We start from the raw sequence: 24,068 nt of genomic DNA on the forward strand, positions 1-24,068 counted from the left end.
TAACATCTCAACTCACAATATGGTCACAGTCCAGCCTCCATCTCTCGGCCTCATCTGGAACCACACTCTTGTTCCCTGTGGTCTGGCCACACAGGCCATCCCTCTGGCCCCCTTACTCAGTGGTTTTCAATCAGAGGTGATTTTGCCTCACAGAGGGCATCTGGCAATGTCTGGAGAAATGTTTTTTCTTTTCTTTTTTTTTTTTGAGACAGAATCTCATTCTGCCATCCAGGCTAGAGTGTAGTGGTGTGATCACAGCTCACTGCAGCCTCTACCTCCTGAGCTCAAGCCATCCTCCTGCCTCAGCCTCCCAAGTTGCTGAGACTATTTTTTTGTAGAGATGGGGTCTTGCAACGTTGCCCAGGCTGGTCTCAAACTACCAGGCTGAAGCCATCCTCCCACCTCAGCTTCCCAAGGAATTACAGGCATGAGCCACCATGCCCAGCCTGGAGACATTTTTGACTGTCACAGTTTGGAAGGGAGGAAGCTGTTGCTAGCATGTAGTCAGTAGGGGCCAGGGATGCTGCTAAACACCCTATAAGGCAGAGGAAAGCCCCCCCTTAAAGTGTTAGGTCAGTCTAACATCGATGTAACATATTATTATTATTACTATGATCATTTTTCTAAAAATCCCACCCAAGGCTTTACTCAGAAATATGATATTCCTTTTAATATAGATGAAAGGAATTAGAGAAGTTTGAAACTTATTTTTTACCTCCACGTTTCAGAGAAGAGAAGGCAGCAGTGTGGCTCAGCAAGGCTGAGTCCTGGCCCTGGGCAGAGCCAGCCACACATCTGTTTCTGCAGCAGGTCAGGGAAGAACAGACCTTTGCCTAGGCAACATAGTGAGACATCGTCTTTACAAAAACAATTTAAAAAATTAGCCAGACATGGTGGTGTGCACCTGTGGTCCCAGCTAATTGGGAGGCTGAGGCAGGAGGACCACTTGAGCCCGGGAGGTCAAGGCTACAGTGAGCCATGAGCACGCCACTGCACTTCAGCCTGGGCAACAGAGCTGTCTCAAAAACAAAAACAAAAAAAAAGTAAAAAAGGCAGAGCCAGAGGCAGGGTCCATCCCCAAAAGGAAATGCCAACAAAATAGCCTGTCCTCACTTATTGAATGGAAAAAATGATTTCCTTTTACTGTTTAGTCTAATAAGCAGGAATCTGGAAACCTCTGGCTCCATCCTCTGCATTGTGATGTTGGGAAAAATTCTGCAGGATTTTCAAGCCATCAAAAGCCAAGAAAAAAAAAATCCCAGAGAGGCAAAATTGGGGTGAGCTGTCACTAAGAATTTATTTAATTTGTGGCTATTTCAAGGTATGACATTCCATATTTTCTTAGCCTCATCCCAGCTTTCCTTTCTTTCCTCCCTGTTATAAGACTAAGCAGAAGAATGATACTCTCCTAGAAACAACAATTAAAGGGATTCTGAATGAACTGAGCAACTTTCACAGAAAAAGCACTGTCCTAACCATTGTGTGGTCCCCGAGGTGGAAATGAGGTAAGAGGCCCGTGTCCTGCCTGAGAAGTCAGCCCCTCTCACCTCCATGGGCTTTCACGCCCCTTACATGTATTGATTCATTATCCACACAGTGGAATATTACTCAGCCATAACAAGGAATGAAGTTCTGATGCATACGACAGCATGGATGAACCTTGAGGACATTATGCTGAGTGAAATAAGCCAGACACAAAGGAACAAATACTGTATAATCCCACTTAGATGAGATCCCTAGAGTAGTCACATTCAGAGAGACAGAAAGATGAACGGAGATTGCCAGGGGCTAGGGGAGAAGAAATGAGGAACTATCGTTTCATGGGTACAAAGATTCTGTTTGGGAAGAAGAAAACGTTGTGGAGATGGATGATGTGATGACTGCACAGGAATGTGAATGTACTCGATACCAGTGAATTGTACGCTTAAAAGTTTTACTCCTCGCAGGTGTCCCAGGAGAGAGTTCCTGTATAAAGGTCAAGGTCAACAATGGCTGAGCACCAACACCCAAAGCAGCCTTTGGTGTATAAGGAGACCACACTAAGGGGAGGAAGGGCAGAGCTAGAGCTGGGAAGGACTGAATTTGGAACCCAGGGTGGAATCAAGCTGAAGAAGGCCAAAGCTTCTGCTATATTCTGGTCAAGAACACGATTAAGAGCCCAGGAGAAAAAGAAAGAAGGCCCCAGTGTCTCAGCTCTGTGGGGTAAAGAAAGTGGAAGACAGAGTGGGTGAGAACTAGCCTGAGCTAGGGAAAGTGTTGGGAAAAAAGTAGAGTCCAGAGAGGACAAAAGAAAGAAACTGTGGTGCAGTGGTGAGTGGGGGCTGAAAAGCTCCTGCTGGGGAGGGGAGGAGGCTGGGAGAGAAGAAAACAAGGCTGTGGGCTGTAGCAAGCGCTGCTGTTGGCAGGAGGGGAGGAGGCTGGCTGTATGCTTGGCTGGCTACAGGCCAGATAACTTGAACTCAAAGGAGTCGTTTGAGTTTAATACTCCCCCAGGACTGCGGAAGAGGAAAAAAGGAAGGGAAAAAAAGTCAAAAGTCTCCAGAGGCAGGAGCATTTTGTTTTAAAGGACTACCTCTTGGGCCTGTCCCTAATTTTCTGGGTTTTGTTCTTGGTTTAAAAGGAGAAGTTTTATGTCACCCGTGAGAGTCTGCATTTTTGTGGGATTCAAATATTCTTTAATTAGGTGTTGTCTCTTTACAGAAAGAAAAGACGCCTTTTATTTCCTTTTACTTCGCTATTTTAATTTACTCCCTTTTGTGTCTAATAACTAGGTAGGGGAATGTGAAACAGCTGCTGTAAAATATGACAAACCCTGCTCCCTGGGAACATTGAGAAGGAACTATCTCCCATCCCAGGGAAGAGCGCCTGCCTCCCCGCCCAATCCCAGACCCGGCAAACCCTGTACAGCACAGTGGTCCCTCTCTCTGCTCTTATGGTTGGGGGGTGGGGGGATGTTTGAATGAGAAGGACAGTCACTGGGTTGCTGGGAATCATACATCCATCTTCCCCAAGTGGCCTGTCTGTCCCTTTCCTTAGGTGCCACCGTTCCCAGGAGGGTTGAGACTACTTTATCCAAAACTCGGGAATTTGCCCCCGTGAAACTCCAGAAAATCAGGGAAAAAGAAAAAAAATCGGAACAAAAAAAGCAGCAGAAGTGGCCAGGAAATGTTTGACCTTGGTCTTCTGAGTACTGACTGGTGTTCTTATTGTGTTCTCGGTTTGAGAAAAATGACAGAAAAGGGAAAGGGGGTGGATGTCGCTTTTCCACTGCCACAAATGTAAGGGTGGGCATACACCCTATCTAGTTCGGGGTCAACCCTCCAGCAAAGGGTCAGTAGTTGTCTGTGAATTGCAGAAGCTTCCCAAGGGAGTTGGAACACAAATTTGCAGGGCAGCCCAGGGCACCGGTTTCCGTCTCCTGAGCAGTGTATGATGCTTATGCGCTCATTTTGCTGGCAAAAGAGCCTGTCATAAAATGTAATACTGACTATAAAACAAATCAGTGCTTTGAAACAACTTGCTTCAGATGTTTTCATAAATCCCTAATGGCTCAGGCACTGACTGCTATTGATAATATCAATGTGTTAATAGTTCCTCTGAAGCAGGAGCACTGGGTAGGTCTGAACACACACACACACACACACACACACACACACAGATGGGACGGCCACGAAACTGGAAGACAATGGTTTGGCTCTCCCTTGAATTCTAGCTGCACTTTGCTGACCTCGGAAAGCCACAGCCAGGTGAGAAAGCTGATAGTCTAAATCCATGGCTGGAGCTCCCCTTTAAAGTGTTTTAAATTGGTTCATAAAAAGTATATTATATAGGTACACATGTACATATAAAAGCATGTAAGCACATCAGTGTTCACAGCACCATTACTCACAGTAGCCAAAAGGTGGAAACAACCTGTGTCCATCAACAGCAGAAGGAATCTACAAAGTGTGGTCTATCCACACAGTGGACTACTACTCAGCCATAACGAAGAATGAAGTTCTAATGCATGCTACAGCAGGGATGAACCTTGAGGACATTATGCTGAGTGAAATAAGCCAGGCACAGAAAGACAAGTACTGAATGATCCCAGTTAGATGAGATCCCTAGAGTCGTCACACTCAGAGACACAAAAAGTTGAATGGAGATTGCCAGAAGCTAGGGGAGAAGAAATGAGGAACTATTGTTTCATGTACAAAGATTCAGTTTGGGAAGACGGAAACATTCTAGAGACGAATGGTGTGATGACTGCATGGGAATGGGAATGTACTGGATACCACTGAATTGTATGCTTAAAAATAGTTGAAGCCAGGTGTGGTGGCTCACACCTGCAGTCCCAGCTACTCAGGAGGCTGAAGCAGGAGGATCACTTGAGCCCAGGAGTTTGAGGCCAGCCTGGGCAACACAGTGAGACCCCATCTCTTAAAAATGATTGAAATGGTAAATTTTATGTTATATACATTTTACCACATTTTTTTTTCTTTTTTGAGACAGAGTCTCACTCTGTTGCCCAGGCTGGAATGCAGTGGCACAATCTAAGCTCACTGCAACCTCCACCTCCCGGGTTCAAGTGATTCTTGTGCCTCAGCCTCCCGAGTAGCTGGGACTACAGGTGCAGACCACCACGCCCGGCTAATTTTTTGTATTTTTAGTAGAGACTGGTTTTCACCGTGTTGGCCAAGCTGGTCTCAAACTCCTGGCTTCAAGTGATCTGCCTGCCTCGGCCTCTGAATGTGCTGGGATTACAGGTGTAAGCCACCATGCCTGGCCTTATCACAGTTTTTTTTAAATGATGGGGAAAACATGCGAGCAATGGATATTAGGCTTCTCTACAACTTCCTGTGTCCTCTTCTACTGTGCCCCGAAATAGGGCCCACAGCTCTGCCTCTAGGGCCTCAGAGCACCCAGCTCCCAGGGAGGCTGTTACTCATTTGAGCCTAAGAAGTTTTGTGTCTGCCGTTCCGCAGACAGTCATGGGGCAAAGGAAACCTTCCTATTAAAACTTCATTCCAATCTCAAAAGAAACTTAAGGGCCAAGCAGGGTATTATACTTTTCATGATGCAATTTCTCTGCTTCTTTTTTTTTTTTTTTTTTGAAATCAAATCTAGTTCTGTCACCCAGGCTGGAGGGCAGTGGCACAATCTTGGCTCACGGCAGTCTCTGCTTCTTGAGTTCAAATGATTCTCGTGCCTCAGCCTCCCAAGTAGCTGGGACTACAGGCTTGCGCCACCACACCCAGCGAATTTTTGTATTTTTAGCAGAGATGCGGTTTTGCCATGTTGCCCAGGCTGGTCTTGAAATCCTGACAAAAAGCGATTTGCTGGCCTTGGTCTCCCAAAGTGCTGGGATTACAGGCGTGAGCCACCACACCCAGCTTCTGCTTCCTTCTTAACTGGCATCACTCCAATTGGAGGAGTCAGAGAAAAATAAATACTCCAATCTTGCCAGGGGCCAAAGACACTAAAGTTCTTGAAAGACACATTCCTGTCTCTGGACCACTCCAGCCCTCTGCTTTATGGAGTGGATATAAAGGATCTGGGCGTTGAAGGCTAGAAATCGCAGGAGGAGTGGCCAAGGAGGGGTGGCGCTGGCTAATGGGCAGTGGTTTTCCTGGACTTGCCTCTGTGTCTCTAGGTGTTCTTTCTCCCTGAGAAGAGACGCCTGGAATCACTTCATGATTCTGTCCCTCGCGGGTATGAACAGGGAACCAGCAGTGCTGCCGGTTGTGAGAACACAGAGCGGTGGCCCAGCAGCGGCCAGGACTCACCCAGAAGTTTCTGTCAGGAACACAACAGACTCTTGCCCTAGGCCACAGTTTGTTCTAATGCGTGCTCTTTCGGGTCAGTTTACTTAAGAAATGGCCAGAGCAGTCAAACCTTTGCCCTCGCCCCTAAAAGGGGACAAACATTGGCATAGTTCCTCCCATTCCAAGGGTCCCCTGGGCCCTCCCTGAAATGTCCCATACATGTCATTATCTGAAATCAGCCTGCTACAAACTCCAGGCTCCTGCTGCATGGGCTTTGATGTCAGTGCCAAATGTTCTTCTTTGCGCCAGGTCAGGAGGATGAAACTCATGACTGGTGACAAGACAAGCCCTCCCAGAGAGAGGAGGACAGTCTGTGGGCATGATCCTGTTAGTTTTCAGACTGATGAGTCCAGTGGCAAGGACCCTGGAAGGGTCCCATACGCCCTGCATGGGGAGTTCTCCTGAAAGGGCACAAGGAACACAGCACGGGGCTCCCATTGATCCAAGGAGGGCCTCAGGTGGGACTGCCAAGGAGCCTGCAGCCCAATAAAAGCAGAATCAGAACAGAGCCTGGTTAATAAACAGAACCTAGCCAGATAACGGCTTAAAAGCTGTTAGGACTTGGATTGGGAAGAAAGACGCATAATAGGAATATCACTAAGAAAACTTCGCAGTCAGTATCCAGATTTTCTAAATCAACCACTTCAACAAATTCTCTGCCAGCTCATAAAATGTCTCCTGACGTGCCTTCCTTTCTCTAAATGATGCTATTTTATTAAATGGTGTAGGAGGTGGGAGAGAGGGGAGGAGTAGAGAGAGAAGTCATGGGTGAATATTTCAATTTTATTTTCAATGTAGCTTTTCTCAGTCTTGCCTCCTTCAACGCTGTCCTAAATTTGGCTAGGTCTGATAATTTCCAACGTGGGATTTAGACATGCTATAACTGTGTGTGTGTGTGTGCACCTGTCTGATCAATATATATTTAACATGCACAAGTATTCTGTACACTGGAGCAGAAATGTGCACAACAGACTCAAAGGAGTATTTGTGTTTATCATGTTAGGCTCCCAGATATTTTTAAGAAAATCATATTTGGCTTTATGCTTTAAGATTTCCTTTTCCCGGTAATTCTTCCTGAAGCCTGACCATTGTAACTTCTTTAGCACAGACTCACTGGGGATAGGGGAAGAGGAGTATGCAAAGTTACAAACCACTTTTTATATTTTAAAAGGTGCTTCTCCCAGATTGTTGACCGGCTGGTTGATGGTCCTTATCTGGATCTATTTCCTGTTTTTCAGGCTGACCCAGACTCTCAGACCATGGCGGGGTGAGCAGCAGCTGGGCAGCTCAGGGAGCTCTGCCATGCTGGGGAGGGGGGCTGAAGGGAAACCTTTTTTTTTTAGACTGAGTCTTGCCCTATCGCCCAGGCTGGAGTGCAGTGGCACCATCTCCACTCACTGCAACCTCCGCCTCTCTGGCTCAAACGATTCTTCTGCCTCAGCCTCCCAAGTAGCTGGAATTACAGGCGCACACCACCAGGCCCAGCTAATTTTTATATAGTTTGTAGAGATGGGGTTTCACCATGTTGCCCAAGCTGGTGCTGACCTCAAGCGATCCTCCCACCTCAGCTTCCCAAAGTGCTGGGATTTCACAGGCGTGAGCCACCGCGCCAGGCCAAGAAAGCCTATTTTCAAACAGGATCCTAGCTGCACCTGCCTCTCTCATCCTTGTGTCCTGCAAGCAAAGGATACCTAGGACCCTGCGGTAGAGGCCAAATGACCTGGGAGTCAACTTGGCAGAAAAGGAGGCTAGGGAGAGGAACAGAATGGGTGTCTGATGGTGAGACCTGAGGAAAGGTGGAACAAGAAGACTGGGGGAGTGAGACAGCTGCAGCCTTAGGACACCCTCCTGAGAGCCCAAAGCACTGTGGCGGCGTTGGCTCCCCAGACTGGAGGCCTCAGGAGAGCTCGCGACAGGCTCCCCAGCAAGCTAAGCTCGCACTCCCGGGAGTACAACCGCCCTCGCGCACGTGTACGCCCAGACACAGCCATAGCCAGCGGCCTCCAGGTCTGGGGCTGTCCAGAGAGGCCTGGGGGCCACACCCCAGCCCTCTGCCTCCCCATCCCTGCTCCAGGACCGACCCTGTCTCACCACAGGGCCACAGAACCCTCTTCGGTCCCACCAGAGAACAAACACTCCAGACACTGATTCGATCTGTACTGAAACCACTGGTTAGAAAATCCACAAGGCAACCACCGCCTTCAAACATTCCCTGCCTGCAAGTATTAACCCCGATCAGCCAGGCCTGGCCGTCAGAACCAAGGTAGAAATTCAGGACCCGGTCCTCAAAAGCTTACAGCCCCAGGGAGTCTAAGAGACTGACCTCAAGGATCCCCAGAGGCCACTGTTTCTTCTGGAAGCCCTCTGGAGGAACGTTTTCCCCCACGGCCTTTCCTCACCTCACAGTTGTTCACACTCGCCTGCTCCTGGGGGAACCCAGGCCGGGTCATCAATGACCCCTCGCCTCCCCGCCCTCCTCCATTTCCTGAGCTGGGATAGCCCCAGAAGTTGAGCGTTTCCTATGCTGGAAGGACTTCCAGCCTGGAGCGGAAATCGGGGCCGGGGGAAGGACGCAGGGGCGTGTCGCCCACGTTTCTGGCCCGGCTAGCTGCAACTCCTTGGATGTAAACGAGATTTGGCCGGCGCTGCGGCGTGTGGGGAAAGATGATTACACGCGAAAGGAATCACGACTCCTTGCGGAGCCATTACTCGTGCCGCTCCGCACGCGCAGGTTCTGGCCCGGCTTTCAGCAACTCCCCCCTCCTCGCTAACCACTCGCTCGTAATTTGTGGGCCGCAGTGGAGCTGCGCCCGGGGCTGCAGCCCCCCAATTAAAGCACTTTTGCAGCTCGGACACCCAGCGAGCTGCCTCCGCGCACACCAGGCCGGCACCTCCTGCTCCCACTCCCCTCTCTCCGCCCAGCCCTGGGCAGCTGAAATGGATGTGATTTCACGCACTTCCTGCGCGCGCACACACACATGCACACATGGACATACACTTGCACACATGCACAACGCGCATTCCCCCTCCAATGCCGCCCGCACACGTGCGCGAGCCTGGACGTTTCCCTTTTGTGCTCGTTTTGCAGGCCCAGAGCTCCTGCTCCCGGTTTTCTCCTTTCTCTCCTTCATCGCCTCTTCCTTCGCCACTTTCCTTCTGGACCCCCCGGTCTGGCTCCTGCTCCTCTGCCCCGGTGGCGCTCTTGCCTATTCCTCCCGGGAGGAGCGGGGGCCGCAGAGGTGCGCCCTGCACGCCCAGCGAGGGCCGAGTTCTGGGGCGGCTGGGACCAAAGGGCTGGCCTCCGGCCTGCGCCCTGTTTGTTTTCCTTTCGCCCCCTGAATACTAGATTGAGACGTAAAGATTACCCGGGCCGAATAATGCCGGGAGTCAACACTCGAGCAAACAAAAGTGCTTGCACAACTAGTCAACCCCGCTGGGACCCGGGCCGCGGGCTGGGGGAGAGAACGCGCTCCTCGCTGCTAATTACAAATAAATGATGATGTGCTCACTAAGTAATTGATTTAATGAAGTTCCTATGAAACTATTAAACCCGGGTGGAGGTCAGGCTGGAGGCGCCCCAGAGCGCCCATTGTGGACTGTTTAACTCCACCAGGCTCCTCGGAAAGACATCGGGACTAATAGGTGAAGTCACAGCTGCTCGCGCTGACTTCTCGGAGCGCCCGGCTGGCCGCAGGCACCCTCGCGCCCTCTTCTTGTAGCGCCCTTGTGCCCCGCCGCCCGCGCCCCGCGCGGGCCAGCTTACCCACGCCACTCCCAGCCCCGTCGCCAGCTCCCGAGGGCCTCTCCAAAGGGATCCCGGATCTCGTTAAGAGCGGGAAGTTGAGCACTGAACTTGTGCTCACCGCCAGCAGTCGGCGGCGTGCACCGCCGCCCACCCCTCCCTCCTCACTCCACCCCCGCCACTTCGTGCAGGAACTCCAACCAGTGTGCCACGCAGGGTGCTCGCGAGCTCTTGGCAAGGTGCCTGGATCCCGAGCGTGTGCCCAGTGCACTGGCTGGGGCTGGGCTGGAGGGGGTTGAATTGCGCGTGAGTGTGTGTGTGGGGGGGGGGGGGTGGTAGGGAGGTGGGTGTATGCGCACGCGAGAGAGTGCGTTCCGGGCCAAAAGGCCATCTTTCTGCATCCGTTATCCTGGCCTGGGCCCTGTTCATGCAAAAAAGTAGAGGAGGTAGGGAGAGCAGAGAAGAGGAATGAGGAAAGATGTGCAAAACAGATCACTCAGGTAGGCGGTTGGGCCTGGGAACTCCAGTCCTAGGCTGTGCGGGAGTGGGCTGCTCTGGCGCGGCCCTCTCTCGCTGCCCCACCGCCCACCTCCGCCCGCGTCCTGACCCGCCCAGGCGTTCCTTGGCCCCAGAGCGACGCCTCCAGCTGCCAATGGGGCGTAGGGCCCCAGGCCCGCATCTCAGGGCTGTCTGAATGCGAGCTCTCCGGCCACCCATTGCGCTCAGATTCCAGCCTCTGCAGGAAGGGTAGGGACTAGTTCTCCTGCAGCATGGCTCTTGGTGGAAACATGACCCGCCCCTTATCCAAAAGGCCAGAGGGAGCCCTGAATGGACACATTTTAAGATGGAGAATCAGACATTGCAAATGGATCAAAAGCTAAGAGTGCTAACCACACACACACACACACACAGACACACACACACACACGGGGGTGGGGGTGGGGAGGGCATTTTACTGCATCTCCCCCCACCTACAAGGGGTCGTGTGGTAAAAGAGAAGGCCCACATCCAGGTGAAACGCCACATAGGGAGACGGGGGCTCCTGTTGGGCTTCTGGCTGCAGAAATCAATCTGCCGGGATGCCCTGTCCCCTCTGCCCAGCCAAATCTTGTCTCTCTTCATCAAGAACTGATAGTTAACAGAGTTTCTCAGAGCATGCATTTCATTTATGCCACAGTCAGTTGTCAGTAAGCTTCATTCCTTTTTTTATGTTAGGAATTTTCAACTGCTGAAACCAATTTCCATTTGACTTTGAATCAAACACTTGCAATGGGGGGCAGGGGAAAGGGACATTTTGGCGTGGTTGTTGGCGGCTTTAAAGAGAACTCCACTCCCGCCTGGATCTTTGGTCTCAAAGAGGGTCTCAACCTCTGACTTCGGGGAATATTGACAAAAATCAATTTGAGTCTTGCTTGAGGTCTCAGTTTCGCCATCTGTAAAATTGGATCTGGAGATCCTTGGCTGAGGTCCTTTGGGCTTTGTTTGTGATCTGTGAAGGGGACCGTAGGGGGAGGTGGAAGTCAGTCAAGACGCCTGTTTGCACCAAGCTTTTGTCTTTCTTTGTAGAAGCGAGTTCCTTTGTAAAATAACGCCCCGCCAGCCTGCCTAATGGATTTGTGCAGAGCTAGAGTTTTCATTTTCCCCACGCAGGAACGACGAAAGAGAGGGTGTCTTCCAACCCAGCGAGTCCCGCGTGGCCCCGGTTTGCCAGCGGCGCTCTCCAAAATGTGCCAAAAAAGGTGCGCGGGGCACACTCTCGACCCCGCCCCGGGCAGCTGTTCCCATTTTGTTCCCGCCTCCCCTCCCCTCACCCCAGTCCCTCGTATTCCTTTAACGCCTGCTGCTGACTGCATCCCTGCTGCCCTTAATGTAGGATGGGCACTTCTCTTCAGCCTCCAAATGAGAAGTGACATTTGCACTCGGCTCAGCCAACGCGTGAGCAGAGCGCGGGGGCACAGGCCCATTGACCGAGCGCGGCCGAGGGGCCGGCCGGCTCGGCAGCATCCGAAGCTGCCTTAATTAATACCATCTTAAATAGTCCAGCAGCCACCGAAGACAAAGTTGAAGAAAGACTTTAAGGCTGAGTGCCCCTCGACAAGCTCTTTTTCCCGTGTCATTCAATATTTAATGCGCCCGCTTGTAATGCTACTACTGGTGTTCCTTTCTCAGCGAGGACATTATTTTTTCACGGTGCCCATAGCCAGGGAAAGCCCTTTAGGCAAAGAAAATCAAAATGTTTGTTGTTTTGGATGACTTATAACTCTTGTTTAACACAAGCACTTTCAGGAAAGTATAACAGGCGCAGCCTCCAAAGCAAACAACACAATCCTTGTGACAGAGTCGGACACAAAAAGCACATTGTCTTGCGGACTACCCCTTTTCTCTGGTGCTAGATGGGGGCCTGTCTCCGAATGAACACCACGATGCCATTTCACTTTTGAACTATTGTTTTTGAGTTATGCCATGTGGTCAAAAGGAGCGAGAAGGGGGTTGTTTCCAGGCTCATAAGACAAACGAGTTGCTTTTTCAATGAAATCCCCCCGCGATCCTTGAAAACGGAGTTTAAATGTCACCTCCGCCTTTCTAATGGGCACAGGGCTGGAGGCGACCCTTCAAAGCGCCTTGGTGATGAACGACCCTTATTAAATATGGCCCGAGCTGCTGGGAAAGTCCCGCGCCCGGCCCGCGCGCCCTAGAGCGCCCCTCGCCGGTGGGCCCTGGAGGAGCCCAGCCTCCACTGCCACCGAGCGGAGTCCGGGCCCACAGAGCGCCAGCCCGGACTGGCGGGGGGGTGCAGAGGGAAGAAGAAGGAAGCCTGGACGAGGGGGGGCGTTGTAATACAACTTCTTATCTGCCGCCCCCAGCACGCCCGTGCACCCCCAGCCCCAGAGCCTCGGCGTGAAAGGTTGGTGCGTTTCCCCCCTGACTCTTTTTGTCCGCAGCCGAGTGGCGTCTGCGAGTCTGAGCTGCAAAGTTACTGATTTGCAGGCTGCATGTTAAGGCAGCCCATGTAAGTAATTTCTCCGGGAACCCCAGCAAAGGAGAACAAATCGCTGACAAAGGCGAGCGCTTTCGATTCAGCGGCGTCGTTAAGGCAACCCCAAAGTATTCCTCCTATAATAAGTTCCACTTCAAAGGGTTTCTCATTCAGCGGTGACTGCTTCGCACTTTTATTAAGTCCGGGCTTTTTCACTCGGAGGAATCATCTGTTTGGTTATTTTTCATCGTGTTTATTTTTCACCATTCACACAGTACTTGTATTAAATAAACAAAGAACAATCGCTCTGCAAATAAAAGTACTTAGGTGGGGAGGGAAGGAAGGGGAACTGGGGCTCTGGCTCCCCTGCCCTCTTCCCCACCCTTCGAACATCACCCACTCCCCACCCCGACTCTCCTCCGCTCCTATCCTCCTTTCTTCATTCTTTCTCTCCCCTTTCTCTCAAGCTAGGAGGTTCTATGGAAGAATCTTAAACGCTGAATGTATATATATATATATATATATATAAAATTTCTGATGAGGTGCAAGTGGACCGAAGTAACTTGTCATGAAAGTAAAAAGGTCACTGCAGCTGTGTCTCATCGACTGTCTCGAATCACAGTGGCCCCTCTGCCGGCGACTCCCCTGGCCCTGCCCACTGCCATAGCGATCCTGACGCTCCGCGTGGATGGACCATAGAAGCAGTAGTTTGAATTTCAAAAAAAAACCATGCCTTTGAACTTCTCCCTGCCTGATTAGGCACTTGCAGTGTATGTTAATGTGTGCTCGGGGAGTGCGTGGGTGTGGGGCTGAGTTTTTGTCCACAGAGGGGAAGTGTACTGGGGACTCCAGGGCAGTTTCACCTAGGTCTCCTGCCGGCCTGCTTGTGCCTCCAGACCTGGAAGGCTTCCGTGGCTGGGCGTCCTGTTTTGCTACACTGTGGGTGGACTGGCAGGCCAGGAGTGATGTGAGGGGATGAAAGTCCCATTAATAATAAGCGGCTGGGTTGTTTTGTTTGCCTTGTGATCAGCCTTCTTCTCTGCTGGCTTAAGGTGATCACTTGAGAAACCAGATGTCTCCCCTGCCCCCTCCCCAGGAGCTGGATTTCCTAACCCAACTGGGATTTAAAAATACTAGTGGCCAGCACCTCTTGTTTCATAGACAGATAGAGAGATGACAGATGATAGATTACTGGGTGGGTAAAACCACAGTGGTCTCCAAAACCTTCCCCAAAGTGGAAGAGATCACTTATGAGAGTGTAACATGTTTGCAGATAGTTGGGCCTCCTCTTTTCCTGTCCCCAGTGTTATGATGCTTGTGTGGCCATCTCCCACTCCTTAAGAGAATATAACTTCCACCCTCAAACTCTGTGGAGTTTAGATTTTAGGACCATTAGCTTTACCAAGAGCATCCTGAATGGGAAAAATATATATACATAAATTTCAAATAATTGTGCGTTTGAAGATTCTCCTAGCCTGCAAAACAAAGGTAGATGATTTAAACAGTATTTGCAAGGGCCACGTTTTGCCTAGGGAAGATGAAGTCTTTGATGATAGCCAACTTAGTGTCAATAAGTGGCTTTCTTTGAGACATATTCAGATGGGAACGTCTTGCTTGCCAATTGCCATAGAAATCTTAACACACCATGAAGATTGTCCGAGCGCCAAGCCTTCCGTTCTGGACTAAATTACTTTGAAGTGGCGCAGTACGAGCAGTGGTCAATTTTAACTCTATAGACTGGACAGAGAACGCTGGGAGTGGGAGATTGTGCGTTTTAAAGCAGAAAATAAGAAGGGGAAACTTGTTTTATACACTCTATACAAGGTTCTGCTCATTGTCAGATATCTTTTATCTTTTATATTTCCCATGAATGATTCATGTCTTGGTGGCTTTGTGTCACCCTTCTTTTCACAAGAAACTTCATTAGAGAGCTATAAGTTTTCCTATTGATTGGGGCCCTCATTTATGAGTGTTTTTCTCCTTCGTGTGCTGGTTATTGTCATCTGAGTTAAAACAACTCTTTGCAACCTGTTTCACCTTTACTACATTTAACAAACCTGACTTTTAAAAGCCACTATAACCTTTCAGAGAAATGCTTATTGACATTACTAGCAGTTGCTTTTAACTATTTGACTTTTATCAGTTTTGTATCTGCTAACAAAAACACAAGCAAACATCCAGCCTTGTAAATGTGCATAGCCAAATACCTGCATTTAAGCCACTTGAATATTTTGCTGCCATGCAAGAATCTAATTGTTCAACACACCTGCCCCAAAATGCTGAGCTTAAATTACCAATAGCCACTCAACTTCCAGAACAAACTACAGTAAAATTGCATCTTGATCTCCCATGCCATAAGAGGCATTTGATGCCCACTACTCAATTTCATTCAATACCTATCTCAGCCCCTGACCGATTTTGCTTTCACCTTCTTTGTGTCTAGAAGCCTCACTGTCCCTCCCTCCACATTTTCTTCATTCTTTTTTTTCCTTTTGGAGTCTAGGCACCAAAGAAATGCTAAAATTCACTTTTTGGCTTTTCACTGATTAGAATCAATCAGGATATTACTTATTTTAACAAATAAATGCAGTAACCCAAAAGATTTATGCTACTGTAAGTATAACCTGCAAGGCTTAGTCTTCATAAATATCTTGTGTTTCCTAGATAAGCTTGTAAGTTAAACCAGGCTGCAAAAATATTGTACCGCTTGGGGAGAGGCCAAGAAATCAAGAGACCAAGGAAAGACATTCACTCCATTAGCAACCTGTCCTATTTGTATGAGAGATATGCCATTAGGTAAAACATAAGCAATAATAAGAAGAATACCTTTATTAAATTTGTTACTTCATAATCATTCTTGCTTGCTCTCTATTGGAGGTACACATTTTTTTATTTTAGGTGTATCAAGAACCAATAAATCTGTGGCAAAGAGTTAACCTATGCATGGTAAAATACATAAAATACATATTCCTTTGTTTCATAATAAATAAACCTGTAGCATAATAAAGAATAGTGCAAACTACCATTGAAAAAGTTGTATAAATAAAACAACTCATTATACATCAGGAATATTTTGTTCTAATAAGTTTACGATACATAAATTATCCCCCCATACCTTTTCTATTTGAAAGGGCTTTGAAAGTGAATAATATGAAAATCAAATAAACTTTTAAAACGTAAAGTTATCTCATATTCAAGTTTTAAGGTCTTTTTCTTTATAAAGGAGGGTCTGCATGTTTCATATTCATCACAACAATCTGAAGACAACATTGAAAGGCTTTCCAAGTGACAGCACCATGCACTGTACTAGTAATATAATATATGTATAAACTATATATAATCTTATCAACACAATGCAAAAAAGACATGCAGGAAGAGTCTTGGTTTTCACATTACGTTGTTCATTCAAGTAAGCTTAAAAATATATTTTTCCATTTTCTTTCCTTTTTTTCTTAAATAAACCATGGATCATAAATGACAATCTTTCACCAAAATGTATAATATAATTCTTTGGTGTGCTTTGAACTCTTCCAGGAAAGAAAAAAAAAAAAAGGATGATGTCTGAAAATAAATTAATTCAACTGTACAAATAATAGTGTTCACATACAAGTTATTAACAATGACAAGACTACATCAACCACTCACAGCACACAAAACAAATTTCTACAAACCCTGGGGAGGGGGTGTCTTCAGGGTCTCTAAGGATAAATTAGTGCTCTTTAGTATATCTGTATGATGTTTCTGATGGACTACATTTTGCACAGGAGATGTGTTGTACCAACCGAAAATAAATTGACTAAGAGTTATTGTCCTAGGTCCTTGACCTTTTTTATCCTAGCTTGACAGCTCTGGCAAAGGTCACACATTCATCAGTGTTTGGTGGTAACTATAAACCTTTTAAAAATTTTAATATGTATGGCAACTCCCTCCCCTCTTTTAATGTAAATCATACACTTCACACACTGTCATTTTCAAATGGATTCCAGTTTGGTGTGCTCAGTGCTCAGGTGGAAGAAAATGCATTAAAATGCAGTTTCAAGCATTGAAAAATAGACTTTTTAAAAGGCTGATACAACAGTATAAAAGAGGTGTTAGCCTGTTTTAAAAACAACAGCTTTCCAAAAAAATAGGCATGATGCCATCATCACACCTCCTCAAGACTTGACTGTGAATGTTGGCATCCCAAAGAACTTAGGATCGAAAACAGAATCTCTTTATTACACAAGAAGTTTGGACACAGTTAGAAGGCAGTATCTGAGAATTCAGATTTTAAAAAAAACCATATATGAAAAAGAAAGCACTTGAATTTCTTCTATTTTATAAAATATCACAGTTTCACAGTTGTCTTATTGCAGCAGCTTTTCTTCTCTCCACTTTTGCTTGAACAATCACAGTAGCACAAGATATGGAGATATATTAAGGTTGCTGCATCTTTTTTTAAAATCACACAGTAGGATACTGAAGAAATAATCCTGTATAAAAATATTGTATTAAGGTAAGATCAGTAATAAGAGTGGAAATTAAAAATTACAAATATTAAACTCAAAGGGTTTTTACAAATGTTTTTGGACACAGGTACAGAACAGGATCTGTTGGCAATGCAGCAGGTGTGTGGTTTACAATCAAGAGGCCTTGGCAGAATTAGGGTCCAACAAGGAGGCTCAAAAGCAGCCCACGGTATGGTGTCAAAGGCATTTGAGAGGCACTCCGGGAAATGCAGAGGGCCTTGTTGCTGTGTTAAGTTCTGACTTAATGCTCTTTTTCTCCCCCTTTAAAAAAAATAATATATATATATGTGTATATATATATATACACATATATATATATATATTGCATCAGCAGTGTGTATCTCCATTAACTAATCTCTCCATTCATTTTGCTTGGTACAATTTGCCCCCAGCCCCGTCCTCCTGCAATGTACAAGTCCAGCTTGGTTGTTTTTTGTTTGTTTTTTAAGAAAAAAAAAAAAGCCCAAATATCTTAATTAAATTAATTAAATGTACAAACACCATAGGGTTTCATACTGAATAAATAGGGCTAATTAGACCCGGTGGCAAGTCTGAGTCACGGGTTTGTCTCAGGCTCGGCATTGTCTCAGGTTAGGATGTGGTCCAAGGACTCCCACTTATTATTTCACTTATTATTATTAATAATAAATTCTAATGTATCGTCCGCACAACTTTAGGGTTCCCGTAAATTTCCTCATCTTCAGACTCAGAGGTGGTTCCGTTGCTGGAAGGGGTGTGGAGATGGCTGGGGGCCCCACTGGCCTGGCAAACGTACCACTCATTGAGGTTGGTCACCTGAGGGGACAGAGTGCTGGAGTGACTCCTGGCTGGGTCCAGCACAGGGGACAAGGGGGCGCCCACTGGAGTCCCCACTGATGAGTAACCAAGGGGTCCTGGAGAAGGTGGCGGGGACTTGCAATGAATCTTCATGTGCTTCCTCAGGGAGCTTGGGTGAGTGTAGGATTTGTCACAGCCTCGAATCTTGCAGTAGTAGGGCTTGTCACTGGTGTGGACATGGGAATGTTTCTTCCGATCACTGCTATTGGCAAACTTCCTGTCGCAGCCATCAAATTCACATTTGAAAGGCTTTTCCCCTGCAAGGAAACACAGGAAAGGTCAACAATGGCTTTCCAAGACCCCTCACTTGACAGAAATCTTGAAGCAGAACCAAGGTTGTGTTTTTCCTATTCTCCCAAAGACCAACTCCCAGCCTAATTCTTCTTCCTAATTCACCAAAGGGAAGGGATACTTCAAGGATGGGCCTGGATTCTGCTGGCCTGGTGGCTTTGCCTGGACCTGGGCTCCTGAGAGGCTGTCAAGCCCTGCAGTCCCAGAGGGGTCAGGGTGAGATCCCTAGTGCTGAGCTAAGGGCCAGAATGTAACACTGAAACCCACCTGGGACCTGCAGACCCCCTCCCCTGACAGACACACTCCCCTCAGGGTCTGTACACTCAAAAATACAAGCAGGAGATCCTCCTGTCAAAATAAACACAAAATGATACTTCCAAAGCCACAGGCGGAAGTAAGCATATAAGAAAAAGAGAAAAAAGCAAACACATACACTAAATTAAAAGTAAACTGGGGGGTACAGTCAAATTATAATAATGGCATTTCCTTTCAGTGTTCTCCAGGATTTCACTAAAGGAGAGGGGCATCGGGAGAGAATGTGGAGATGGGAAAGGGAAGGAGGTAAAACAAAGCAATGTTTTTCTTTAGAAATAGAGGCACCTGTGAAACACACTCCCACCACTCGATTTTTACAGGGCTCGCTGGGCAGAGAATAGGCTGTTGACCTCTGCATTCTACAGCTTTCCTCACTACTTGCAGGGCGGTTAAGAGCACAGCAGATCGAGCTTTAACATACATTAATAAAGACCACAAGCCTTAGGAGAACCTACCTTTACTTTATGCCATAAGTATACTTACTCTCACAGCTCCCTACATTGCTTACTAGTCAAAAAGACTTTAAAAAAAATTAAAAAAAGCCAGGGTCTTTTGGCTGTCACCTCCTTAAGCTGGCCTAACCACCCCACAAACACGCCTTTAAACACAAGGCCTCTAGTCCAGGAAATGGAAATACTTAATAAGACAACTAGAGAAATTCAGCCACACTACATTTTGGTGTTAAATAGCAAGAAAAGGAAGACAGCAGGTAACAGTCTAACTGAATTTTCCCTCTCCCCTTGGTATCTCTGAACTTGATAGAGTTGAGTCCATAATTAAACAAGTCATTTCATACATATTACTGTATTAATATTTTCCTCTTTTAGGTAAATAATTTAAAAATAAAGTTGAATTTCTCAACATTTCAGCAGCTACTCTGGTGATACACTAGGTATGACATTTTCTTTTGTTTTGGATAACTTATTTTGAAAAACAAACTATTAAGCCTCAGCTTAGTGTACATACATTTCTGTGGTGAATTTTCTTACACCCTCTGCAGATATTTTACTGTAGTGAGTTTTTAAAAAATATTTCGCCAACAATAACTGCTTCAATGGCAGAGTATGCTAGCACATCTGAGAGTATTCAGGCAGATGCCTGGAATTTAACTTTCCCTACCTGGAAATACTGTTTAAAAATAGAATTAGACATTATTCAAATATGCCTCCTACAGTGATGTATAAAGAGAGAAAAAACAACCCCATGATAATCACAACCTCTAAAAATTCTCTGTAGATGAGCTTTAACAAAAACAAAGCTAATCCCTTTTTATCAAAACATCAGTGATTTGTCCTGATTTCTACATTACACTTTAAGTCGTAAATAAGAGCAAGTTAACATCATATTCTTTTTAAGAAATTAAAATCAGCCTTTCTTCAATATGGAGGCGTAATTACATGGGTTTACTCATCCACCCTACGCGAAAGTGCAATGCTGGTTTTGAGCACGGTCATGTTTCTGTTCAACCTACATATCCCGGGTTGTGAAGAAACACTTTGAACACTGCTAACTCCTCCACTGCACATGGAAAAGGGAAACAATTAGACTCAGGAAAGGGAGAGACGTCGCGGAAGGAAACGTAGAATATGAGAGGTAAATAAATAACGAGGTGCACGGAGAAAACAGAAGAAAACAAGGCAAGGGCGATGGAACGGCCTGTGTTGTTCAGGGGGCCTAAGGGGAATAAGCAAATTCTACCTAACTAGAAAGGCTGAGAGACCTCAGTGTTTACATTTAAGATTCTGATAGACGAGTCACGTCAAAATTTAACTATTTACAGAGTTTGAGAGCCTGGAGCCTGTGGGAAAAGTAAGGAACTACTTGCGGACCCCGCCGGCTCCCAGCAGCTCCGTCTCCGGAGAGAGCGAGAGTTGGGCCCGCGGGACGGTTATAAACGGAACTGGGGGCACGTGGGTCAGGAAAGGGGCCTTCGGGAGTGGCCCGGGGATTAGTCCCTTTGATCAATCCGTTCCGGGATCCCGGATAACCCCCAAAAGGGAGAGCGGCGTGGCAGGGAGGGAAGGAAGTCCGGATGGGCCCTCTCAGGACACAATGCCCAATAGCTGAGCGGCCCAGGGACCGCCAGAAACACCAAGCGCGGGTTGGAGTCTGAACCCGAGGCGCCTGCGTCCCTCCCGCAGGGACCCCCACGCTCCACCGGGTGGGGCCCACGCGGCCGCCGGGAGGGGGCAGGAAATGCAACCGTCCGCGAGACGCGGAGCCAAAAACCCAAATGACCGCGGGTCCCCTCGGCGCCGGGGGTCCCCCGCGCCCCCCCCCGACCCCACGCGCGCGCGCGTGCCCCGGGAAGCCACCGGGGACAGGGGGCAGGGAATGAGTGACCTGCCCGCCGGGGGCCCGGATCGGCTTCTGCGCCCGCAGCTCCCGGCAGCCGCGAAGGGAAGGCCGCTCCCCTCGCGAGGCCTGGGCAGGCGGGAAGGGCCCGAGGCCGCGCGAGGCACCACGCTTGGGGGTTCCCTTTGGGGGCCGGGCTGGGGAGCGGCTTCACGGTCCCTGGATCCTGCCCTGCCGAGAAGTGCTGGGCACAGGAGCGAGCAGCCTGCTTAGCGGGCCAGGGCGTTTTTACGAGAGCCTCCTGGGAAGTTTCTTTCTGGAAAAATCATTAAGGCGGACTGATCCCGATTAGAGAGAAACGGGGCTCCTGGGAAAATGTGCTCCCCACCGGCCATCAGGCGGCCCGCAGGAGCCAGGCCAAGGCTCCCGCCTCGGGCCACCCCGACGCTGCTGCCCCCGCAGAGCCCCGAGCGCCCCCGGCCCGAGCATGGGACCCGGCGGCTACCTCCTGGCCGCAGCAGCGCCGATAAATCTGCCAAGTGATTACTGAATGTAAACTTCAGTTACTTAAGTGTCCTCTGAGGGGTAATCGTGTCTGTCCCTATAAATCCCGACTGCGTTCGCGCTCATCAGCGCTTCCGCCCGACGCGCTCGTCCGCTCAAAGGGGGCACACGACCCACAGGAGCCATCCACCGCCCCGCGCCGCAGCCGCCCTCCTCAGCGCTGTGGGATCCCCAGAGGCAGGGCTTGAGGTGGGGTGGGAGGGTCCCCACGACGCCGGTAGCTCCCCACCAATTCCACGACAGGGTTGGCCTCACCGATGGCGGGAGGCTCGGTCCTCCTCCAACTAGAACCTTCTCTAGAAGGACAGATGTCAACTCCAGCACCCTCCAGGACGAGTGTGATACCGCGTGTGAGAGGGCGCGTGGGGCGTGTAAATGATGTGTGAGGACACACAGGTGTCGCAGGAATGGGGTGCACGCGCAGGAGGATATGAGTGTGTAAAGTTGTGGGAGACGCACGCAAACGAAGGTGTGCGTGAAGAGTGTGTCACGGTGGGCGAGTGCGAGTGGTCTCCGGGGTTCCGAAAGCGCATTCCTGTCTTCCCGGAGGGGTCCCTTCCCCTCCCGGAAGGCCTGCCTCGAGCGGCCCAAATCCGGCAGCAAATCCCACGCCCGGTCCTCGGAGCGCGGCGACCGCGCGGGGCCTACGACCCGGTGGGAAGAGAGGCGCTTGCCGGGGCGGCCCCGGCCTCTCTTTCCATCGCCCTCCCCGACTTCCCAGGGCCGGGCGGGTGGGGGCTGCCGACCGTCCTGGGCGCCTTCCTGCTCCAGCTGCTGCTGCGTCTGCTCCGAGGTGGCGGCGGCGGCGGCTGGCGCGCGTTGCGGGTCCCGGCCGACGGGCTGCGGGCGCGCTGGAGACTCCGCCGTGTGGGAACCCAACGCGGGGCCTGTGTGTGCTATCGAATTACTTATTCATAGAAAAAAAAAAGGGGGGGAGAGAAAAAAAAAGAAGTCACATGTCCGGGTTATACGTATGCGAAGAGAAGCAGCAGAAGGAGGAAAAAATTAAGGCGAGCAGGAGGAGAAGGAGAAGCAGCGGCGGAAGCGGCGGCGGCGCAGGAGCTGGTGGCGGCGGCGGCGCGGCCGGGGACAGACACCCACCTGTATGAGTACGCTTGTGGATCTTGAGGTTCTCGGAGCGCGCGAAGACCTTGCCGCAGCCCGGGAAAGGGCAGGGAAAGGGCTTCTCGCCGGTGTGCACGCGGATGTGGTTGATGAGCTTGTATTTGGCCTTGAAGGGCTTGCCCTCGCGCGGACAGTCCTCCCAGAAGCAGACGTGGCTGCTCTGCTCGGGGCCTCCCACGTGCTCCACCGTGACGTGATTCACCAGCTCGTGCATGGTGCCGAAAGTTTTGGAGCAGGGCTTGGCGCCGCCGGCCGGGGGCGGTGGCGGCGGCGGCGGCGGCGGCGGCGGCGGCGGCAGCCCGGCCAGCTCGTCGGGGTCGATCCACTTGCAGATGAGCTCCTGCTTGATTGGCTGCCGCATGTAGCGCAGGAAGGCCCCAGCCGCCCCTGGGAGGTGGGGGTGGTGCTGGTGCGGGTGCTGCGCGGGCGCCGGCGGCGGCGGCGCCGGGGGCGGCGCGTGGTGCTGCAGGTGGGGCCCGGGCCCGGCTGCTGCTGCGGCCGCTGCAGCCGCCAGGTTCAGGTTTAAGTTCACGGCTCCGTAGCCGTGCAAGGCGGCCGCCGCTGCGGCCGCAACCGCCCCGTAGTGCGCGTCCCCAGAGCGCGGCGCAAAGGGCGGTTCGGCGCGGCCGTACAGCTCAGCCGCCGCGGCTGCCGCTGCCGCCGCCAGCCCCAGGCGCATCTGGCCGTTGAGCGGGTGCGGGTGGCCGCCGGGGGCCCCCGGCGTGTCGTGCAGCGCGGGGAAGAGCGCCGGGCCGCCGCTGCCGTCCGGGCCCGCGTAGGTGCCGCTGGCGGAGATGAACATGCCGGCCGAGTGGGGAGGCGGGGCCGGGTGCTGGGGGGAGCCGGTGCCGGACCGCTGCTCCCCTCCGAGCGGGGCCCCGTGCATGGCCGCCGCGGGGGCCGTGGCGGAAAGGTCCCTCTGGAGGACGAAGTCCCTGCTGTGGCCTTTGCCGCTGCTGCCGCCGCCGCCACTGTTGGTGGTGGTGTAGCCCGAGAGGGCAGGAGGAGGAGGAGGCGGGGGAGGGGGAGGGGGTGAAGGGGTGGGAGGAAGAGGAGGGGCTGGGGGCGGGGGCGCGGAGGGCTGCGCGCCACTGCTGCCCCCGCCACAGGGGTAGTTGCCCGCGCCGGGGTGCGCGACCAAGGCTGCAGCACGGGCGGCGGCTGCCGAAGCCTCCGGGTGTGCCGGGAGCGCCTGGGAGGGAGGGCTGAGGCCCAGCGCGCTCGCCTGGGCCATGTGCTCGGGTCCCAGCGGAGTGGTGGCCACGCCGGGGTCAGCGCCCAGGTCCCGCAGGCGGAGGTGCGCGACGGCGGCCGGGAGTTGGGAGTGGGCGGGCGGGCCGGCCAGCGCCGGGAAGCCTGTCATATTCTGAAGCGGCTGGACCTGAGCCGTTGCCAAATCCGCTAATCTCAGCGCTGGCGAGTTCCTCTTGCTCAAAGGGGGCTCCATCAGAACTACACAATCAGGCCCATAGACCCTCACTGGGGGGACTTTATTCCCTCTGCCCGCCTTCAAAAACATGTATATATTAGGCGCTCTTTAACTTCTTTTGTCCTGGCCTCCTAACTCTGCTTATTCCTGTTCCCACTCTATCCTCCAGCGATTGGCAGAG

General features: G+C 50.4%; 1 protein-coding gene across 1 annotated transcript; it reads right to left on the reverse strand.

Moving 5' to 3' along the window:
- Positions 1-15,275: 15,275 nt before the first annotated feature.
- ZIC5 (Zic family member 5) lies at positions 15,276-24,068 on the reverse strand. The gene is made up of 2 exons (XM_054447019.2): positions 22,435-24,068; positions 15,276-18,125 (listed from the first exon to the last, which is right to left on the reverse strand). The coding sequence occupies exons 1-2, from the start codon at positions 23,975-23,977 to the stop codon at positions 17,683-17,685; spliced, it is 1,986 nt and encodes a 661-aa protein (XP_054302994.2). The 5' UTR covers positions 23,978-24,068; the 3' UTR covers positions 15,276-17,682.

Source organism: Pongo pygmaeus, chromosome 14, assembly GCF_028885625.2.
Source record: "Pongo pygmaeus isolate AG05252 chromosome 14, NHGRI_mPonPyg2-v2.0_pri, whole genome shotgun sequence".
NCBI classification, from domain to species: Eukaryota; Metazoa; Chordata; class Mammalia; order Primates; family Hominidae; genus Pongo; species Pongo pygmaeus.